This window comes from Ischnura elegans, chromosome 7, assembly GCF_921293095.1.
Source record: "Ischnura elegans chromosome 7, ioIscEleg1.1, whole genome shotgun sequence".
Lineage (NCBI taxonomy): Eukaryota > Metazoa > Arthropoda > Insecta > Odonata > Coenagrionidae > Ischnura > Ischnura elegans.
In genome coordinates this window covers 74385328-74408364 of record NC_060252.1, presented here as the reverse complement: position 1 = coordinate 74408364, position 23037 = coordinate 74385328, and the positions used below count along the sequence as shown (strand labels likewise).

The following is a 23037-nucleotide window of genomic DNA, read 5'->3' as shown; positions in this document are numbered from 1 at the left end:
TTGAATCGCGAGAAATGCCGATTTCGGGTCGCAGAGAAAAATTCTTAGGTCATGTCATATCGGCCGAGGATGGAATCAAGCCAGATCCTGAAAAAATTACGGCAATAGAGAAATTGCCGCAGCCCGAAACGGTAGCAGAGATACGTCGATTTCTTGGAATTGTGCATTATCATCTGAAATTTCTCCCTCACTTGGCGGATGTTACCCAACCGTTGAGAGAGCTGATGAGGGAAAAAGAGCCTTTGCCATGGGCTGCTACGCACACCAAAGCTTTCCAAGAAATCAAGCAAAGATTAACTAGTGCCCCATCATTAGCCATGTACGAGACAAATCGACCGACAAGAGTATTAGCCGACTCATCGTCATATGGATTGGGAGCTACACTAGAGCAGCGGCAGTCAGATGGTGATTGGAGAGCGGTATGTTTTGCGTCGCGGACGTTGACAGATACCGAAAGACGCTACGCCCAATTGGAAAAGGAGGTATTAGCGCTTACCTGGGCGTGTGAAAAATTAGCAAATTATTTAGTAGGCAAGAAATTTCTTCTATGTACGGATCATAAACCACTCGTGGCACTATTGGGAACAAAACCCCTCAGCGAATTGTCCGCCAGAGTGCAGCGTTTCCGTATGCGCCTCATGCGTTTCGACTATGAGGTAATTTATGTTCCCGGAAAGAAATTGTATACGCCAGATGCTCTCTCACGATCACCAATCTCCAAAACCCCAAAAGAAGGCGATATTCTCACCGATGAAGACGTGGAATTGTACGTCGAAGCTGTGAAAGCGGATTTACCAATGAGCGACAAACTCATGAAGGAAGTGTTGAAAGCGCAACGAGAAGATGAAAGAACTCGACGAATAACTAAGTATGTGAAAGAAGGCTGGCCACGTAAAGAGAAACTGCTGTTGGAGGATACCAGCTTCTACCATGAACGAGCAAATCTTTCCCTCCTTGACGGGCTACTAGTCAAGGGGACCAGGGTTTACATCCCGGAATCATGGAGGAAAGAGATATTGAGCCTTATCCACGAAGGTCATCTAGGTATTTCAAAGTGCCGGAGGCGGATGCAGCAGTCGGTGTGGTGGCCAGGAGCATCCCATCAAATACTGGAAATGATAAGCAAGTGCCCGGAATGTCTCGAACGTCGTCCATCGCGAGTAGAGCCGTTGAGACCTATGGAGACACCGGCACGGCCCTGGCAGATGGTGGGAATGGATATTTTTCATAGCAGAGGGCGTGAGTACTTAGTCATCGTAGACTACTTTTCAAAATACCCTGAAGTCGCGTATTTGGAAAATACGCGGGCCACGAACGTGATAGCGAAAATAAAATCAATATTCGCACGTCACGGAATCCCACAAGTAGTCCGAACGGACAACGGGCCACCGTTTGGAGGAAGAGAGTTCCAGGAATTCGCGAACAAATACGGAATGGAGGTCGTAACTAGCAGTCCATACTACCCAAAGAGTAATGGACTAGCGGAAGCAGCGGTGAAAACGGTAAAAAACATACTGGCGAAAGAAAGAGACCCGTGGTTGGGGTTTCTTGCATACCGTGCATCACCCATGGAGTCGGGGTATTCCCCAGCGGAACTACTAATGGGACGTAAGCTGAGAACGACTTTGCCATTTCATCCTACGAAGTTGAATCCCAAATGGCCCAGCCTCACGGTCCTACGGGATAAGAATAAGGTCATCGCGGAGAGACAGAAGAGGAACTACGACCGACGACACCGGACGAAAGAACTACCCCTATTGCCTGCGGGAGCCACCGTTTGGGTGAGAGATCGTCGGGAGTATGGAACGGTTGTCGGAGAGTCGGGCCTATCCCCGGTCCTATCTCATTGAGACGGGTAGTGGAGTCATCAGGAGGAATCGGGTGGCGCTGACATTAGCTGAACGGCAGCCGAGTTTTTCGAGTGATTATGAAGCATTTTTTCCAGACCTCGAGTCTACAGCGAAGAGCCACAGCCCACCAGAGACGGGAGTATTCAGGACGAGATACGGACGACTTGTGCGTCCCCCTCAACGATACACTCCTTAGACCCGTTTCCCTGTTCCTTTCCCTGTTTTATTCAGTGTTTTTTCAGAAGGAGAGATGTGGCGGGTTCGTCGCGGAGGCCCCATTTAATGACAACCCCGGATAGACAGCGGGCGCCGAGGTCGCGGAGCTGCGGGAGCGACGGATATAAAAGGCCGTGTCTCGGGGCAGACGGGGGTTATTTTGCTGTAAAGCCAGACTGTGTAAAGTTGCTTGTTGGCTACTCAATAAAGAGGCCGAAACCCGGAACGGAGTTACTTATTTTTTCGGCAACAACACAGGGGAGAACACCAAATTATTATCACAAGGAGTTGCAGCTAATACACCCATTATTTTAAAGACAGCATTCCTAACATAAAATTCTCCAGGAATAAACTAATCCCCTAGTCAGACCTCCAGACAGGGACATCTCAAGAGGGTACATTGCTTAAATGTGGGAAATCACTGAGAATGGGAAAAATGAGCACAGGATCACTTAGAACCTATGGTAGGCTAGAGAACTTGAAGGTGGTAATGCAAAGATTGAACCTCGCCATGCTTACAATAAGAATAATGAAGTGGCTAGAAGAGGGAGTCTTCTGGAGATGAAACTATAAGATTATATACACAGAATGTACAAACAGGAATGCCAGATTAGGGATAATTCTGAGGATGAGCATTGGAATGCATGTGAAAAGCTTCCTCCAGTCCCATGAAAGGATAGTCATGGTAAAGATGGAGGCTAAACCTGTAGACACCATAGTGGTACATTGCCTATGACAGATCAACAGAATGAAGAAGCTGAGGACTTCTACTTAGCTGATATTTTGTGATTGAAATACTGTCTTCGGCAAAGGCCAGGATTGAAGAATAACTGGAAGATATGGATTGGGAAATCAAAATGAAATAGGACAAAGGGCGTCTGGAATTCTGCACAGAGCATAATTTAGTGACTATCGACACACTGTTCAATAACCACACGCAAAGAAGATACACATGAAAAATGCAAGGAGACAATAGAAAATTTCGACTTGAAAACATTTTAGTGAAGAATATGTTTAGAGGCAAGATGAAGGGCTGTAAGTGCTAAGCGGGAGCAGATGTCGACTGAGACCATAATCTTATGATGATGAAATGCCATCAGAAATTCAAGAAATGAAAATAATCGGTGGAAAACATAAGGCAAGTTGGGAAACTTAACCCGTCAACACCCACGGGTGCCATATGGCACCCAATGCAGTGCTGAGGTAATACTCCTGCAAGGCATTCAATATGTGAATTTTAGCATACATTTTGGTCAGGGTTGATTGATTTAATAGATTTTTATTTTTTTAAATCAGGTGATTTAAATCATAATGTGATCTATATGTTTGATTTTTAAAGAGTCAAGAAAAGGAAGCTGTAAGTGTATAATTTTGATTTTTATTTCTTAATACAATGAATCGACAGTTATCAGCACAATGGTGGCTCTTAAATAGAAATGATACTGTAGGAATGCATGAAACATGAAAATTTAAAAAAATGACTTCGGTTAGAATACTAGTGTATACGTTGAAAAAAATTGTTTTCTGATTTAACTTCTAAGCGTAGGCACCATACAAAGTTGCAATTACAGAATTTTTCTAAACTTCATATGCTTTAGAACCGCATAATGTAGCACATTTGATACTTCCAATGGCAATTTTATATTACGCTGGTGTAATTTTTAATTAGATACCATTGGCATTTCCATAGTTCTCTCCCCTGATTGACTAAATGTTGTATTAAGTTTAGAGTACGTTGCCTCTTATTGTTTCTGCAAACGATCATTCTCCAATGTGCTGCCCAAATGGTTAGTTTTGCAAATAACTGAATTTTTGATGAATGGAGAATCATAAAAATCTCATTTAAATCAATGAAATCTGATTTAAATCAATAAAATCCGATTTAAAAAAAAAATCAACAAAAATGATTTTTTTGAAAAAATTCAAGATTTTTATCAACCCTGATTTTGGTGCACATACTTAACAGAAGGTTTCATCTATTATTCAGTCAGTTTGAATTGTGTTCATTGTGTTGAGCTCATATGTATCATATTTTTTAAAAGTGAAATGTGTGAATTTAAAAAAACTTAGGCTGATGAGTTAAGAAGACCCACACCGCAATGCCCACTTCAAGAAGCTTTAAAGAACAAAATAGGAGTAAATCTGATTGACAAATCAGTGAAGGATAGCAGGAAAAATGTTTATTCGAATACAAAAGGTAATTTCTGAGGAAAAGAAAAGTAGTTCAGACAGAGCCAAGGATCACAGAAGAAGTCTTACATCAAATCAAATAAAAAAGAATGTACAAGAATGCAAAAACTGAAGGACAGGCTTGACACAGGAGAACAAGGATCACCTATGCAAAAATAATTTCGTACAGGATAAAAGTAGAAAATGCCTATAAAATTCTGAAGAACCATTTCAAGGAACGGAGTGCAAGATTATATACCACAAGGATTAATATTGGAAATGTTTTAATTTAAAAGGAAGAAAATGTAAAGATATGAAGAGTATACTTGGAAAATTCATACAACAGAAGAAAACTCGGGGCAAAAAAATTTAAAAATTTCAAAGAAAAATACGAGGTGGATAAGGATGACTTGGGAGCCAGCTCATGAAGGACAGAATTTGACACAGCAATATGGGAGAAGCAAAGGAATAAGACACTAGAAATAGATGATATTCCAACAGAAATATGTAATTACAGATGCAGGGGAGAAGACTTGCAAAATTCACGAACTCTGGCTTCACTTTGTGGTATTTGATTACAAGCTTTCCTGGATATAAACAATTACTTAAGGCCATTTTACACGGTACACGGAATTGCGCAATCTGACGTACCTACATGCGAAGGCGCAATCAAAATTGCGTCGTGTAAAGTGGTGAATTGCTAGAACACATGCGAGAATGCATGGATGCGAGACGTCAAAATAGCCCCTGTTCTAAATTCGATCATGCATTCGCACAATTCCGTGCCATTTTAGAAATTAATGCAGCTCTAACCTTCGCAATTCCGTGCCCCGTGTAAAACGGCCTTTATACCACTTATTTTTAACTCAAAAATGAAGAATAAATATTTTTATAAGTGGTGTAATTGTGATTTCAGAGTTATCTGCAACATCCACACCCAGCAAACAAACCAATGATTTACAGAATAACATCATTATTCTTACTTCCAAACAGAAGAGAACAGAAAAATGTGAGGAATTTAGGACCATTAGTCTGATGAGGCATGCATTGAAGATACTGAAAAGAATCATTAACAGAAGCATATGTGGATGAGGATTAATTTGGATTCAGGAAAAACAAGGTCACAAGAGAAGAAATTTAAGCTCTGGGCTTCTTGAAGAGAAGAATTTGAAGAAAGACAAGGTATGGAATCCAATGCATAGAATTTGGATAGAATGTGTGGTGCTCGGCAATGATTGAAGAATAGGGTAGTTTCCTTCATCAAAGAAAACGAAAGGCATTGATGGCGATTCGTTACCCACCATTAGTGTATTCATAATACACAAATTATTTGGTTTTTGAAATACCGGTTTAGACGAATGGCAAGGGTCAAATTTTAACCTCATTTGAAAAAGGCCAGATTGGCGCCCATGCGATTCCACTCCACGTGACGTCACAGGGACCTAGTTTCTACACGAGAGGATAGGAGTTATGCATCGTCAGAGGCTACCAATGCATGCATGAGGCACAGAGCTCAGGGAAACATGTCTCAATAATCACCTATTAAAACTGGCTAAGGTCGGAAAGTTTTCTTCGCTTGATAAGGTATTAATAAACCTTTTTTAAGCCATGCGCTACCAGACAGGAAGGTACTCAGCTACCTGTTAGCATCCTGCGTCCTATCAGCGCTCAGAGCCTCGATCAAGGTCACCTACCAGGCGGGAGGGGGAACCAGAAATACGTCTAACGGAGAGATTTCCTTACCCGTCGCGTTTTCGCGCGCTTGAAATTTTTCACTTTTCATTTGATCGCGAAAAATAGATATCGTCATTTAAAAATCTAAAAGCGTGAAATACGTACTCCAGGAGTAATAATCTTTCGATTTAGGCAATAAAAAAATAATAGGAAACCACCCTATTGTACCCATTTTACATCAAAAGGAAGTCTATATTCAGATTCAACTGTTACAAGGAGTGTAAGTTGAGTTGTAAGGAGTGAGATAAGGTTGAGCACTGTCCCCAATAATTTTCAACTTTTATATCAAGGCCATCAATGAAATCAAGGGGAAGGTGTCAGTGTTAACATCCATGGAGGAAGAATTAGTACACTGTGATTTGCTGATGACATAGGAGTAATAGAGGTTTAGCTTATTGGGCCACCTGCACACTGGCCAAATATTGCAGTTGCTCTCCCTGGGAAACTGTTTCCATGGGAATCCTTTGCAAAGGACCCTTCTCACACCACCCACTGCAGCCTCCTGGTCCAGAGAAGCATATAAATACCCCAGAATTTTGGTACTCGGGGAACAATCTCCAAGGTGCAGCCGGAGGCTCTGCTACGCTCCGGCCAGGGCTAAATAAACATCTTTTAAAGCCAACGCTTGAGTTTCTACTCTTTGGTGTCTATACCCAATCTTCTAGACTTTGGCCTAGCCACTCGGGTTGGAGATCTATATTGTTTATTCCATGTTACGTTCTGTTTTTTAGGACACAACAACACTATCGACAGCCTGTATTAGATTGTAGACATGTTTCATCTTATACCTCAATGGGAAGGGCTGATTGCTGTCATGCAATAAGTTTTTGTCTCGCTAATGAAGAAATTTAAACTTAGCCCTGTCCCTCATTGTAATTTTATTTGCCAGAGACTATGGATTTAAAGAAACATATTGCTTCTCACCAGTGCATAGAGTCATAAATAAGACGGTATAATTTAAAGTTATGAAATATCTGCTGCTTGTTGACAATTATAGGGCTCAATCACTTTTCGAGTATGTTACATGAGTGGCATATTACTGACGATGCCTCTTTAATGTGCACATTTTTAATGAAACTGAAAATGCTTTCTTCACACACAGCACAAAAATAATCAGAGGAATTACCACAAATTATTTGGAAATTAATTTATTTTTATTCAGAACAATGTCATATAACAATTCTTCAGTGTGATAGAAGCCATTCTGCACGTTATCGTTTTTAATGAACACTGGTAAATTTATCTTTTGGATGGTAGTTGGTTACACGTTGTATTATTGAAATCAGAGCCCTGGTTAGCACTTTTAAAACAGGAAAGATATTAAATATTCACATTCTGCAAGTAGTTTCTAACTCTGTAAAGGGTCATTCCATGTCAACTCAACCAATATTTGGGGGGTCCCACGCACACCATCTCAGAATTTGATAATGAAAATCGTTTTGATTACATTTTTGAGAACTAAAACAGCACGCATATAGCCTCTAAAATTTTTACTAGCTTCACTCGTTTGGTTTAGGTTTTATAGGGGCACAAATATGGTAGTTTTGAATAATTTGACAGGTGCGCAGAATTTTTGTGTGTGCCTCATTGACTTCAAACACTCATATCTTGGAAAATACTACAATGGGTCTTTAATATTTTGGATTTTTCTTAACTAAGGTTGAAACTAACAACAGGGAAAAAATTATCAAAATCTGAGATGGTGGGCGTGGGACCCTGGTTGAGTTGACATGGAATGACCCTAAAGGAAGCAGAGATGATGATAAACTGGCATATGGGCCATATTAACCATAGGAAGATATATCTTAGTCCGAAAATTATTAAATTTATCCTCATTTTGATTACATTGTGTCTTCATAGAAAGGTGTACCTAAAATTGCTCTAGTGGTCTACTCAAGAGATAACTATTTCAATTGGTTCCACAATAAAAATGGCAGTCTTAATAAGCACTAAAAGGCTTAATTTACCAATACCTCTTGCAAAGGGACTCCACTTCGATTCGATCCATTCCAGTGACGGATACAGATGTTGGCGCCCCCCCCCCCCCCCCTTGTGGGTCCGCCTGTATTGCCGAACATTGCAAAACCACAACTGCAACTTTTTCATATAATAAGATGGCATTGTATTTTACACGTGTACAATCACTTTAATTAAAATTTTCTGATACTCTACCTACGACTTGATCAATTTTTTTTCCATAATAGGAAAGACCACAAGAAATATTTTGAGTCCACCCTTGAGTTTTTTCTGTACCCGCTACTGATGCATTCACAAATGGTTATTCAACATTTTCACATAATTTATGTTTCACTCGCATCGCAGCAATCATACAATTACACTTGTACTTGCCAAATATTCCCACATCCACGCATGTATTTTTACTTTAACGACACCATGATGATTGACCATCATCGTCTACGATTAAAACCAAAAATATAGGAGTCATCTTCGTTTTCAATCCTAACCATTACTTCAAAACAAACGTAAACAAATCTTCACACTACATTTTTCAGTTTAGACTTTCGTTTTTTTCACTTTACGCAAGCAATTGTCGGTATGAGAATTACGATAGCTGCGCTTCCCTCTCGTAAAAGTTTCCATCAACCAACCGGCGGAAGGATTTCCACTCACACATTATGACAACCAATTTTAAGAAAAATTAACAATAAAGGACAAATAGAAAGGAGTATATGATGAAATAACAAAAAACGGAGCATTAGCATGCAGTCCACCATTTGACTAACGACATCGCATCCACCTCATTTAATTAACGTTGGCAAAAATACACAGCAAATTTTGACTTCCTATGAATAGTAATACACATTAATTTGAATAAATAATAACCAAATCCCAAAATTATCCACTTACCTTCGCCTTGAACATGCTATTGTTCCGTATCCCCAACAGTTTATTTTCCCTCAACTCCCAATCGTAGCCGGAGCTGCACCCGGGCACAAAACACCGAGATTTACCCATGATATTTTATAAATATCTTAATGGTGGAGAAATACTTTTAAAAAACACCAAAATCAGTGAAAATTTCGGCTCAAGGAGGATGACAACAGCCGCCACCGACAACAAGCCAAATGAATAGGATAGTGAGGATAGTACCGACTGCCGCGCCACAGGTGGCAGAAGTTGGGGTTTGAATTAGTAAGCTTCATTCGAAACCCTACCGGCCAGTGAGTAAAACCAATAGACCTTGAATATACCTATATTCAAGGTCTATGAGTAAAACAGAGTAAAAACAGTTGTGGGTGTATTTAGAATAGTAGTTTGAAGTTGGCCGTATTCGTCACAGTGGCGCTGGTGTCAGGTATGCCAAGAAGGTTATCCCTCCCTCCGATCTCTGCTTACCTAATGAAGCCTCCTATTGTGATATGATTACTCTATGGATTTCATTTAAATAACTCTACCTCTCGTGACCTACACCACATCGTTATCTCCACGTTAGTTAACGTGAAGTTTAACCAGACTTTAAATAACCGGCCCTGAGCGTCACATATTGCACACAAGCTATTACGCCCTCCAAAAAATTTCCTACCCTCGCGGTAAAACAGAATAACATCCGTCAGGCATCTATAGACGTCGAATCGAACATTACAACCGCTGTTAAATACATGAATACAGTTGTATATCAATACAACTGCTGTCGGACCACGACCTGAGTAATCGACGAGGAACACTATTCAAGATATGTTTTCTTACTTCAACTCTGTACCTCGGAGCTATGAGAAATATGAGAGTAGGAAACCACGGTAGGTAGTAGGAAATCACGGTAAAAAGTATGGGCCGAAAACAACAGCAAGCTGTTTAAAATTCCGGAGCGCGGTGCAACATCCGCGAAGACTGCCGGCCCCTTCGGTCCGAGATGCAACGAGGACACCATCCCCGTTGTTTACAAATTTGCGCTGATGGACTCTGGGCTAAATAGTTGCATTTCTGGTATGGTCCAAAATTCGACATTTCTTAAGATGAAATTACGGAAGAACTGAACATCCCAAACAATGATTATAAAATACGTATTAAATGAATGTGCAACACGATGATTAATGAATTTGTACTTACAGTCAATTTAAACAATGCTGCGTTCTTGACGCCCAGCTTGGCATTTACTGCCCTCGTTTTCGGGTAGCCCGTCCGGCATCCCGGCACAAAACAGCACCTACTCTTATGCACCATTATAACGAAGAATAAACACCACGGAAAACTATATTCCGCGCAACCACAGCTTCCAAAGCTGTCCGAGTAAAACCGCTAAGAAGCGAAGATACTACACGCTCACACCCAACGATTAATATGAGCATGATTAGTATTCTTGAGGTAGGTGTACTTACTACAACATTCTATCGCTCGCCGACACGAATATCCTACTATCAACGCATAACAAAGCCAGTCCGCATCCGCATAGAGGATACCTGTATACCAGACCGTCTATCACAGCTAGCGGTGTCACACGATGAACTTGGTTACCCTGTCGAGCGGAAATCAGAGTCCTCTGGATGGCAATTCGCTACACTACCTCATAGGGTCGTAGTGTATTATCAACAATCCAGAGGACTCTGGCGGAATTAAGTCGCAGAGTCCTCTACAATGCCTTCTAAACACTACTCCCTCACCGGGTCGCGAATGGTAACCTTCGAGTAAAATGCCGGGATTTGAATGTCAGTTTTGTTATTCAAGCATAATGAATCGGATTTATGTGAATAATCTGTTTGGATACACAATATTAACTAGGGATAAAATTAAATAAGGAAAACATCTGTATAAAAAAGTAATCGCGTAAGAAGATACGCACGAAGAATCATTAAAATTTAAAAAAAGAATAAAATAAACAATTAAGGTAAAACCACCAGTAGTTGACACCTTAAGGATTTATATGTCTGTTTGTTAACATTACTTAAACCGAATTCACTGTAGGGGAAACTTAAAGTTACTGATAGCTGTACAAAGTATTCCTCTATCGTACTGTCACAAGAATAACATTAATAAAATGAATGTGAATTATTATTATTTTTTTTTTTTTAACAGGCACAGGTCTAGTAGTTGACACCAAGCGAAAACAAGAATATTTAGTAGTTGACACATTTTATTTTCAGTAGTTGACACACTTTATAAAACTCTTTATTTCAATACACTCTTTATTTATTGACACTCTTTAGTAGTTTACATATGTTTTAAATGAGAAAAGGTTTAATAAATGAATTTTTGCCTACTTTGTATGAATACAGGAATGAAATGAATGATAAAAGTTGCAGAAAAATACAAAAATTGAATGTTAACGTATTACATAACTTAGGCTCATTCTCTAGTTAATTAAGTTAAAAAAAATTAATATAAATTGTGCTAAGCTATCAGAATGCAAGAAGTTAATCCCATAAAAATTCAAGTTCCGGGACTGAGTAAACATTTCTCGTGGTACTCATTTTTAAAGGCTCGTCAATGTGGTATAATACAGTTTCCCATTCGTAGTCCAATTTATTCTCTTTTTCTGGCCATTTCCACCCACACAGCACACTCAAAATTTATACCGTATAAAAGTTGCATAAATGGATAGGTATAATATGCAAATAATATTCCGTCGATTATGCACATATTATGCGAATAATATGTGCATAATATTTAAATATTATGCCGCCGTAAACTATTACTATAATATTGACATAATATGTATATTATTACATTGTTAGTAACATCCCATCGTTAATTATGATTCATATAAGAATCATAAATCAACAGCCACCCAGCAAACTCAAAAATCCTATTCAGTATAAAAGTTGCATAAATGGATAGGCATAATATGCAAATAATATTCCGTCGATTATGCACATAATATGCGAATAATATGCACATTATATTTAAATATTATGCCGCCGTAAACTGTGATTGTATCCGTAAAAATCGATGATCATACATCCTCTGTATCAAAAAATGTGAAAACTTATGTTTTAATATATCACTAACAATTTCGTATCGTTCGCAGAATACTCCAAAATTATTATTATTTTTTTATTTTACACACCGGCATATTCCGGTCTGGCGAGGTACGCAGCTTGGTAGCCATATTGTCGTTGTCCATGGCCGTTGTGTTGTTGTTCATTGTTGTTAGTTGTTGCCGTAGCCATATTGCCGTAGTTGGGAGAATTGAACGTCTATTGAAAAATCTAATATTAAAGAGGAAAAGATGGGTTTACGGAACTATTTTATGTCACAGTACTATTCTGGTAACGCATATACGATAAGGAATAATAAGCTTCATGGTATGAAGAACAGGACTTTATTTAAAATCAAAGTAAGTACACGTACGTGAGTCGTTGTCGTTTGTCATAGGGTAGAAAGCAAATCTGAAATTATCAGCTCCTAATTTTGAGTGTTATTCCCAGTACTTTAATTAATTTTGGTAAATTTTTACAAGTGCAACAATCCGGATTTCGCCTTCAAACCTTCACTTTCCTGTAGTATTTTTGCCTCCTGATTAACGTGGTGACATTCATTCCTGGCGGAAATTAATAGTTTTCGAGATATTTTAACTTTTATGGATAGCGATTTTCGGGTTCTGCGCATGCGTGGCCATGTTGGAATGGCGGTAAATGAGTTTCACGGAACATGTTTGAAATTGTAAACAAGAGAAAAATATCCCTAGTGATGGTCCAATACATAACAAAGTGGGAGGTAGAAGTGGATAAATCACTTTCTGGGCACATGTACAGGCTGGTCAACTAGAAAAAAATATCCTTCGAGCTGGTCCAGTTGGTGAAGTGGGTAAATCACTTTCCGGGCACATGTACGATTTGGTCAACTAGAAAAAAATATCCTTCGAGCTGGTCCAGTTGGTAAAGTGGGTAAATCACTTTCCCATGACTCTTCTTTTATTATGATGGTCATGATTAATACATTACACATATGTTACATATATTACAATACGTTACACATGGAGAAATGTATTCTCCATGATGATGGTAATGTTTGCGCATGCGTAGAAGGTGAAGTGCGTAAAGTAAAGGGTGAGTAAGTGAAGATCGTAAATGGCGGCGCATGCGCAGAACCCGAAAATCGCTATCCATAAAAGTTAAAGCCGTGTCCCAACTCGTTAGCCATTAGGCATCATGTATTTAGCCAGCCAGATTCTGGGCAGCCAACCACAAGGGAGCATGAATTGGGACATCCTTACGGAGGTGCTGCCATCTACTGGGCACTAGGCCAATGCAAAACAAGAGATAATCGGAATGATTTGAACAAATGATGAACAAAACCCACCCTAAATTGTTAAAATGTGATTTTGAGTATTAGATGTCGGAGAAGAGTATTTAATCATAATTTTAGTATCTTAGACAACCTTTTTGTAATAGTAAAGTAGGGGTATACTTTCAAATTCGTATTTTTAGTTCCGTATGGTTTTGTTAAAGAGGTTTTAGCTAAGTTGGTGGCGAAATGTTAACTTATATCCCTTTTAATTGGTTTGTAATATTTAAATCGTCTCTCAACCAAGTACTTTTTTGAATTCCTTATATTTTAGCAATTTAATTTTTAGTTTTGTATTATTAGAACAGGTCTATTTAGTCTATTCAAACGGTTACCGTCTGATTTGGGATTTATTTTCAAAATTTATTTAAAGTATGGTTTACGTAAATAAATCAGGTTTCGGTATCATCTTTTAATCACCATACATTTTAATTTTTGTTACTTATTCCGATTCCAATTTCGGGACTTTGTCCAATAACATATAATAATAATTGTTTATTCTTACGGGTGTTAACCTAATGTACAAAAAGTGTTAAATAAGAATTTAGACATAGTGTTACATAATTAAGAATATATTAGAAGCATATAAACATCAATAAGCATTATTTAACACGTTAGAAAAGTAAACGGTAGCAAAACATAACATGTGATCGGTATAAAAAGTTATAAAATAACATATACATACACAAGAAGCATATAAACAATAATTAGCATTAAAATTAACGCCGCCTTCTCTTTAACTAATTTCTCCGTAATTCTTACACTTCCATTAACGCAATTTCATTATTATAAACAAAATAAAAATTAATAATTATTCGAACAAGTCTCAAAATATCAACACTACTTGCAAACAAGTACCTACTATCCCTTGTTGACAGCCATGATGCCCTTTCTCCTGAAGACGCTTTGCACGCTTTGAATCATGGGAAAAGTGAGGCGAAGGATGCACTCCTCGATGCCTAAATCTGGCGGCCGCGTTAGCTGCCTAAATTCCCTCCCTTATGCTGGCTAACGAGTTGGGACATCCTTCCAAGATGGCGTCATGGCTAAATCCTGGAATTGGCATAGCCAAATGGCCAATTGGGACACGGCTTAAAATATCTCGAAAACTATTGATTTCCGCCAGGAATGAATGTCACCACGTTAATCAGGAGGCAAAAATACTACAGGAAAGTGAAGGTTTGAAGGCGAAATCCGGATTGTTGCACTTGTAAAATAATACCTTAATTTTTTTAAATTACCTAAATGTATATCTTATGACGGTACTTTTTCAGTCAGAGTCCCAGCTTGAAAAGTGAAGGGAGGCTATTCCAAGGAAAGACGAAGTTTTGGCACTTAAGTACTGAACCAGGTTGTGAGCTGCACTTTCGCCCTGAAGATATCACGTACTTGATCATATATGCATATAATTATTTTAGTTTGTGATTATTAATGACAATATTATCTTTATTGTTTCGGAGTGCATTTTCAAGAACGGCTTGCTTACATCGTTTGCGTGATTGCTCGCCACAACTCTATGACTAACACAGAGATAATTATGCGATTAGAAGACCTCTTTGTGGCTTGGAATCACATTTTGGACCATTTTTAATACATTCGCTAAGAAAAGACCGTAGATGTTCAACCATGCGGATGTCATGGAAGGAATCATCGCGAGTGTTGTGATTGTGAATTCGTGTGACATACTTTGTACTTTCTAATCGCAATTTCATGAGTAACGATTATGGAAGGGCGAATATTTGTCTTTAGATGTCATTCACATGATATTTAAACCAAATTTGCGATGATATAGGACTCCTAACTGAATATTTGTATATTTGTGATACAACGATGAAGGATTGTGCCTTGTTTTAGTGCAATGTACCTATGCTGTGTCTACATGAATGATTCATTAAATTTCTCCTCGTTTCCAGAAATCAATTTTTATTCATGTAATTTTCGAATATTATGCAACTGCATGTTATCACGCATCAACGGTATAAAATATGCATAAAAGGTTCGTAGATATGGTATAAAATGTGCATAAAGCCGATGTCCCACGGTCAAATTTGCGTCAAAATATTTTGATCAAAATTTTTGTCCAAAAATTTTGATGCAAATATTTTGATACAACTGGACTGGGGGTGTCCCACGATGCATCTCATTTTGATCAAAAACAAACGAAAGACGATATTTATGTAAACAACTAGGAAACTTGTGGAGATAGAGGATTCTTTCTTTTTAAGCAGGCGAAATTGTTTGAACAGGCCTCTTGAACATTAAAGATGCGAAAAAAAGAAAACAGAAGGAATGCTGAAATTGGCCTTGGCTGGAAAAGGGGTATGAAAGCGTTGGAATAAGCATGCTAAACATGTTGGAGAAGGAGTTGGTCGCCGATGTTCCCGTTTATTATCGATAATAATTGACAAGTCAGGATATTTTCATGTCCCTTATCAGCAAGGTTGAGGGCAGAATAAAACGCCAGGATACAAACGTGAGGCAGTTTATTCCCGCGAGGAAAATGTTATTAATAAATGATGGACATTGTGGTTGAGGAGATGTTATGAATAGTGCTGTAAGCGTGCATTTAAATCACATTTTTCTCTCCTAATCTAGCAGTTTCTAAAATAAGGTCCTTATCCAATAATCATAGTAATAGAAACGGGCAGCTGTAGTGTTTCACAGGTACAATCGTCAGTTCATATTAGTCATTTCTCCAGCTGCTCGCTCGCATTGTACGCCTTCCATAAAGCGTAAAATTCGGCCTCGACAACTTGAGTAAATCTTTTATTATTTCTTAAACATCCCTCCTGGTATTGCGATTCTAAAGATCGCTTCCTCTCTATTTAAGATCAACTGATTATTACGGATTTCCTAGTTGAGAGCTTCCATCGCCTATCACTAAGACAAATTTTTGCTCATATTTACCTTTAGGGCCACACCAGGCGATGAAATAGACGATCACGAACGTATATATATATATTTGAAATAATGTTTTGTGAATTCACTTCGTGGTATGTTGATATTATAAATTTAAAACTAAGCCTTTTAGTATTCCATACAATACTAATGAAAAAACTCAACCGGTTTCGATCTTTTCAGGTCCTTATCTAGAGGTTCACGATTAAGATAACGACCTGAAAAGGTGGAAACCGGTTGGGTTTTTAATGCATACTGTGTGGAATACAACAAATTTTATTTTTGTGTCCATAATATACATAATTATTAATTAAAATACTCATGCAGACGATAAATAAGTTTAACCTATTTGGCCTGTGTGTCAGCGCTTGGCGATGCTTTTTTGTCAAAGGCTCTGTGATTGGTCGGTTTCATCCAATTGGATGAAAATTTAGAACCTGTCCTATCCATTTGTACAAACGATAGGACCAAAAGCCAGTTGGACAAAATTTTGACCGTGGGACAGGGTGCGCGACAGAAAAATATTAATCATCTGGCACCTTTATTCCTCTAGTTATTGTATTTTTTTATTATAAGTGTCAACTACTAGTGCAGTGTCAACTACTGGTGGTTTTACCTTACACCGTGACGATAAAACAATTCTGTAGATATCGTGCCTAAGTCTTCGGGACGGGAAAATAATTTAGTAGGAAAACGTGACATAGATATTTGGAATAAAAACATTATTATACTAGGCGGGAGATAAAACCTATTGAACCCCATATACGGGATGTACTATCGGGGGAAAAACTATCCCAACAGAGTTTGTGCCGCCGCCATCGCTTCGCAGGAGAATGGATTCCCTTTCTAACGGTAAATAATTCCTTGGAATGAGACGAGGGAAATTCAAATTAACCTCCGCATTCCAGCTCTTTCTTTTTTTTGGTAGTGGAATTTAAACAGTCTTCACGAAATCCTCCGGCCAATATTCCTCCTCATAGATCCTGCGCAATAGTTTGAAAAACCTCTTTTTTTCATACTATCCTTCCCTAGATATCTAGCGATTTTATTGATGGATTTTTCTTCCTCATAGGAAAATGCACTAAAATCGCTGGCACATTAATTGCTTATGCTTGGTTTTGCTAATAGTAGGAATTTGCCCGCCTTTATGACGGTGCGGGATTCCTCGTCCCTTCCTTCCATATCCCCCCCCAGGAGGCGTCGTCGGGCTCCTATCGCGGCGGTGGCTCCTTCCTTGTTCCTTCTGGGTGCAGAGGAGAAAAGCTAGCGCTTACAGTCCCTGCCCCAGGAGTGTAACACTGGCGAGTCCGCCCTGGAGTCTGGTTTCCACCACTATCCTTCCCTAGATTCTTCAGAAGCTCACTCGGGATGTAGTCCACGCCTACACTGCTTTCCTAGCCTACATATCACTAAGTGCTCTCTCTATTTCCGAATCTAATATCCCCGGCCCATGATTATCCTCCTCCACTGCACTTTCCTCCTCTAAACTCAATCTCTCCGGCTTGTTTCTTCCGCCGTACAGATCCTCCACGTATTCCTACCATATACTCTGTACATCTCCTTGCTTGGTTAGCATCCTCCCATCTTAAGCCTTAATTTTAGACATGGCTTTTCCTCTTTTGTTGCTTGATAGCGACTTAACTTTGGCATACTACTTTTCCATTTCCTCACACTATCTTTTCCACCAAGCCTCCCTTGCCCTCTTAGTTTCTCATGATCGTAATCGATTATTTAGTTCCTATTAATTCTTTTCCCAAGTAACATTTTTGGTTGGCCCTCTGTTGGCAGATGGTGGGACACAGCGGTTGGCCCATGGTATGATTTGGCCACCTCGCCAACCGTATCCCAACCAACGATTCCCCAACGATGGGCCAACAGAGCATTACAGTCGGGCCTTCGTATTCCCAACTATAGGCCAACCCCTCTCCAACGATACACCGTTGGCCCTTTTCAATTCTGCCATCCGTTTCCCAACGAAAGCTATATTTTACTGGCATTCCTCATTTTTATAGAATGAGAGTTAAATTAATTTACCTTCTCACTTGATATGATACCGGTACATAGATAGAATCTTTACCTTTAACTCCCGATAAATCAAAATGAAATTAAATACATTAACAATCAATGCTATAGGACAAAGTAAGGTTACAGTGGTTAAAAGTGGAAAACAAAAAATCAATATCAGTTCAGAAGGTCCCCAACTTTTATTTTTACAAATTAGGACACTTTTTATTAGGACAAAATTAGGAAAATTTCAACAGCACCTTTCCATATTACAATATGGCACACACAAAAACTGTCCATCTTCTTTGTAGGGCAACAAAACACACTTAGATAAAATCTGGGTGGACTGTACAATTTGCATCCAGGTACTAATTTTTTTACTACAAATATACCAATGGTACCACTTCTAAGAGGTAATTCAAAGAAATTCTCCTTAATTTCAAACATGTCACACTGCAAGATGTACACCCCTGAGTTATTTGATTCAATTGCCTTCACAATTCCTATTCTCTGGTCTTCGGTAACGAAATTGTTAAGTTTAGTCCATTTTACTTAATTGGATTAATAAGTGCAAGATTTAGGGATATTAATAGGAATCATCACAGAAACACTGATTGAGTATAAAATAGTTGATGTATTTTCCATAAAATAATAATTGTGCAGTTGTTATTTAGGTTTACTCCTACAAATTCAATCTCATTTTCTTCAGAGAGGACTAAATCACTCACTTTGTCCATTGAAACACTGTTTTCATTAAAACTTCCACTTGTACTAGATATGCCACAATCTGAAAAAATATACATATCGATCTATCTAAATTAATGATGAAAAGTTTAAAATTCCACGAAACTATCTGTTTAAGGTAACATGATTTTAGGAATGCCAGTTTTGTAAGACTTACCAAATGAGGTCAATGCCTTATTTTTGTTAGAAGCACTCGACTTATTTTATTTAACTGCAATTGCCCTGCTCTGTGTCCACGTTCTTCCACTTCCTTCTCCATTTCTTTTACTATTGCCTCCGTAACCAAAGGCTTCTTTATCCTTCTGCTGTCAACATAGCCAATTGACTTCTCAGCCACATTGAATATTCCAGTTTTAATTTTATCCCATCTTTCCTCAACATTATTTGTACTTTCAATCTCCCTGGTGCTATTTTTAACAAGTTCCTGATATTCTCTCCTCACACTCCCCTTAAGAGCTTCTACATTCTATTTCTTCGTCTTCCTAACTTTCATAAGTCTTTTGTATCTTACGTTGCATTAATAAGTACTAGGTTATGGTCTGAATCCGTATCTGCTGCTGGGAAGCTGCACGAGTTTTTAAAACTATTCCTAAACCTCTGCCTTACCATAATGAAGTCTATTTGATATCTCCCCACATCCCCTAGGCTTTTCCATGTGTACCGTCGCCCTTTATGATGATTTATCAACATTTTTGTGATGAATAACTTGTTTCTTCTGCAAAATTCTGCTGCTTTCTCACCCCTGTCATTCTGAATTCCTAATCCAAATTCTCCTATTTCGTTTCCATCCCTTGACCTTCCCCGACTGAAGCGTTCCAGTCCCCCATCACTACCAGATTTTTCCTACCCGGTGTGTCTCTAATTATTTCCTTGAGCTGTTCATACACCTCATCTACTTCTTCCTCACTATGATTGCTAGTGGGCATGTAAACTTGGACCACCACAAGGTTGGTAGGCTGTGCCTCAATTTCTACCACCAGAATCCTATCGCTTACCTGGTCTATGCCTACCACACGCTTACCGATCTTCCCGTTTAATACTAAAGCTACCCCTCGCTGGCTTTCCTCCCCTCCAAAATATATATAACCCTATAACCATCACTCCAATAGTCCCCCCATCCTCACCTCGCATAATCCTAAGATATCTATCCTCCCTTTATCCATTTCCCTTTTGATATTTTCTAACTTCCCCGCCCTCATCATAATCCTCCATTCCACATCCCTACATTTATAGCAGACTTCTTCTTCTCCATCTTCTTGGTCTTCTTTTCTTCCTTCTTCATTGCTGCTGCTGATGATGATGATAAGTCTCTGCAAGTATTTCGCATGTTGACGACCCCGAGGACCTTGCTGCCGTGCCCGACACCCGCCCTTTGCGGACGGGTCCTGGGCGATGAGGTTCCGAGGCTCATTTGGTTGTACTCCATTTTTCAGGGAAGAGATAGTTGGTAGGGTTTCCCACTTCCATTCCAACAGTGTTTTTCACGTGACACCATTATGTGGACTACCTTTCGTCTGACTCCTACCCTTCGACCTATCTGGCATGGGTGGCCCTACCGGGAATATTTTAGAATTAATCACTCCAGTGCAGCTCTAGGGGTCATAGGAACGCTCAAGCCTTTCCACCGTGACAAGGTTGTAGCACAAGGGAAAGGACGGTTAAATATACGAGTCAAAAACAATTTCGTGGGAGAAGTATAAGCCGAAGAAAGAAAACGATGAAACTCGTCCATGAATTGGAGAAAATCGCAATTAACACGAAATTCGCGCATTTGCGGGAAATCCCCGGAATTCGCGTTATCGCATTTGCATGTCCCTATTCATAGGATTTTCTTGTATATTTAGCATCTGGTAGATCCCTATTCAGTGTCCATCAGTAATCTGCTTACGTGTTGCTGAAATTTCCTTGGTGCTGTTTTTCCAAATACAAAATATCTTGGTCGAAACGCTTACTGCATTCATCTCTAACAGCTCTGAGGTTAGGTGGTAAAAGGCAAGGTGTCAGTCAAGAAAATAAATTTTTAAATTCATACTGCAGCCCATTTTTTGGTACGATTTAATTATATTAGCTAACAGATCATGATAATTTTCAGCCATAATATTTTATAAAAAATGTTCAGATACATTTCAGAATGTGTTCCACGTGCTTTTTTCTGTTGACCTCAATTGCTGTTGAAAATCCGAGTCCTTCAATCCCTAATCTGTGGCCCAAAACATATTCTTTATTTGATCTTTGCCTCACTTAATTGAAAGACTTTTTGTTTCAAATAATTAAATCCAGCACTATTTTTGTCCATGGCTTTCACAAAATTTAAAAAAGCCCTTATTTAATATGCAGAGCTGGAAAAAGAATATTTTTTGCATCGACCAAAGGCTGTCAAAGGACACTTTTGGATCCAGGAACGAGTTCTTTATATTCCGGACAAATTTTTTTCAAGTAATAATTTTTTCTGTCTCTGATATCCCACTTGCAGATAAATCAACAACATTTCATACAGCCAAGCTGTAATCCTAGTAAAATTGCAATCACTTTTGTGTGGCCACAAATTTTCCATCCCAATTTTTGGTAGTGATTTATTTTCTAAAAGTAACTGCATATTCTCGTAAAATTCTTTCATTTCAGTTTCATAAGTTATAACAGTATTGATGGGAGTTCATCGCCATTATGAAAGAGAATAGCCTTTAAAATAACCTAGGAGGAATAAATGAACAAACACTAGTCATCTGTTTGAATTCAAAATTAAAACCATCCATAACATAGAGAACATCATTGCAAAAAGTGAATTGTTTTCCGGAGAAAAAAATCAAATCGAATTCGTCATGGCAAGATTGGGACGTCCAAAGTTTTGTATTTGGAACCAGCAATTTTCAACCCTTTAATAGTGGTCCTAAGATTTCACCCTCCTCTTTGGATAAAATTTAAATTGTGCACTAGATCATTTAAATCCTCTTGTATTATAAAATGAGGTCCATCACATTTAATCGGTCCAAAATTTGGGTCTTTTGAGTTTCTAAATCCTTCATTATCACGTTCTTGATTATGTTGTATATTTGAGTATACTTTCTGAATCTTTGCTAAGATTAACATACTCCAATGGTTCCAGCACTCGTAAATTTTTGGAGAGAGGGAATGGTAGTATCTCTGATTCAAAGTTGTCTGGATATTTTACTGTGTTTTTTGACTTTGGTTAATTCCTTTCATTTTTTCCACAAAATAACCTTCTGAAAAATGATCTGCCAAATCATGGGGATGGCAAATTCCTTATGACGTTTTCCCTCAGTCCAACCAGTAAGAAGCCCTACATGTCTTCATGCACTGACAGCTGGTCATATGCTTTAAGTGGAAATATTGCAATGTGTCATTTCAACAATGGTCACATGCTGATGAAAAGTGACAGCTGAGTCAGCATTGCTTTGAACAAAACTATAGGATAGTACAATTTTAAACATGTTTTGATAGGATAGGAAGGCATGACATCATAGGAGAACATGTTTTGGCAGGAAAGTTTTAATTTCACTTGCTCATGCTATCACGATAAATAAATGCATTAAATTACTACTTTCGTAAAAGCAAAAAACATACATTAAGCAGTCCTAAATAAACTAGATGTGATAGAAAGAATCTAACCACAGATTCGGAATCAGCACAAAATTTATGTCTACTATCACTTCACAACATCTCTAGAACAAAATGTATGTTGACCAGTGATACCTAAACGATTACCACTTAAAAAAGTTTTAGCGCACCAATTGCGATTGAAAATTTCCACAATGATATGCACATGATTGCTACAAATTTAATCGATGACACACAATTTTTTGCGTTAAATTCCATAAATCGTTAAACAAAATTAACATTATATATTTTCCTAGCCAGTGGTAAAAAAAACTTTTATTTTCTGCAATTTGATACCTCACTTTCTTTTTAATTTATTTGAAAAACAATTTAGTAAAATTAAAACAATGCATGACATTTTGGTGTGAAATTACTTTAGACAAAATTAAGGGTCAAATAAAATATCTAAATTAATGTGGACAAAAAAATGAAGGACAAAAAATATAGTATACTCCAATGAATTCACACATCACTTGGGACATAATCTCTCCTTTTATTAAATTCCAAAATCTCAGCAGCACTTTGATGTATTATATCCACATCAACATCCCCGGTTATACACCTA

The 23037-nt window shown here is 38.4% G+C and overlaps 1 protein-coding gene across 5 annotated transcripts in view; it reads right to left on the bottom strand.

The window, feature by feature from the left end:
* LOC124162800 (gastrula zinc finger protein xFG20-1-like) overlaps window positions 1-23037 on the bottom strand; it is a 76083-nt gene that overhangs the window by 20790 nt on the left and 32256 nt on the right. The window contains exon 1 of one of the 5 annotated variants that reach the window (XM_046539455.1): window positions 10038-10396. The exons of 2 other annotated variants lie outside the window; for them this stretch is intronic. In XM_046539455.1, the coding sequence (XP_046395411.1) occupies window positions 10038-10151 (114 nt within the window). In that variant the 5' untranslated portion in view covers window positions 10152-10396. Of the gene's footprint in view, window positions 1-7942; window positions 8058-8837; window positions 9084-10037; window positions 10397-23037 lie in introns of those variants that run through there. 2 more of the 5 variants (XM_046539456.1, XM_046539457.1) reach the window with 2 other exon arrangements.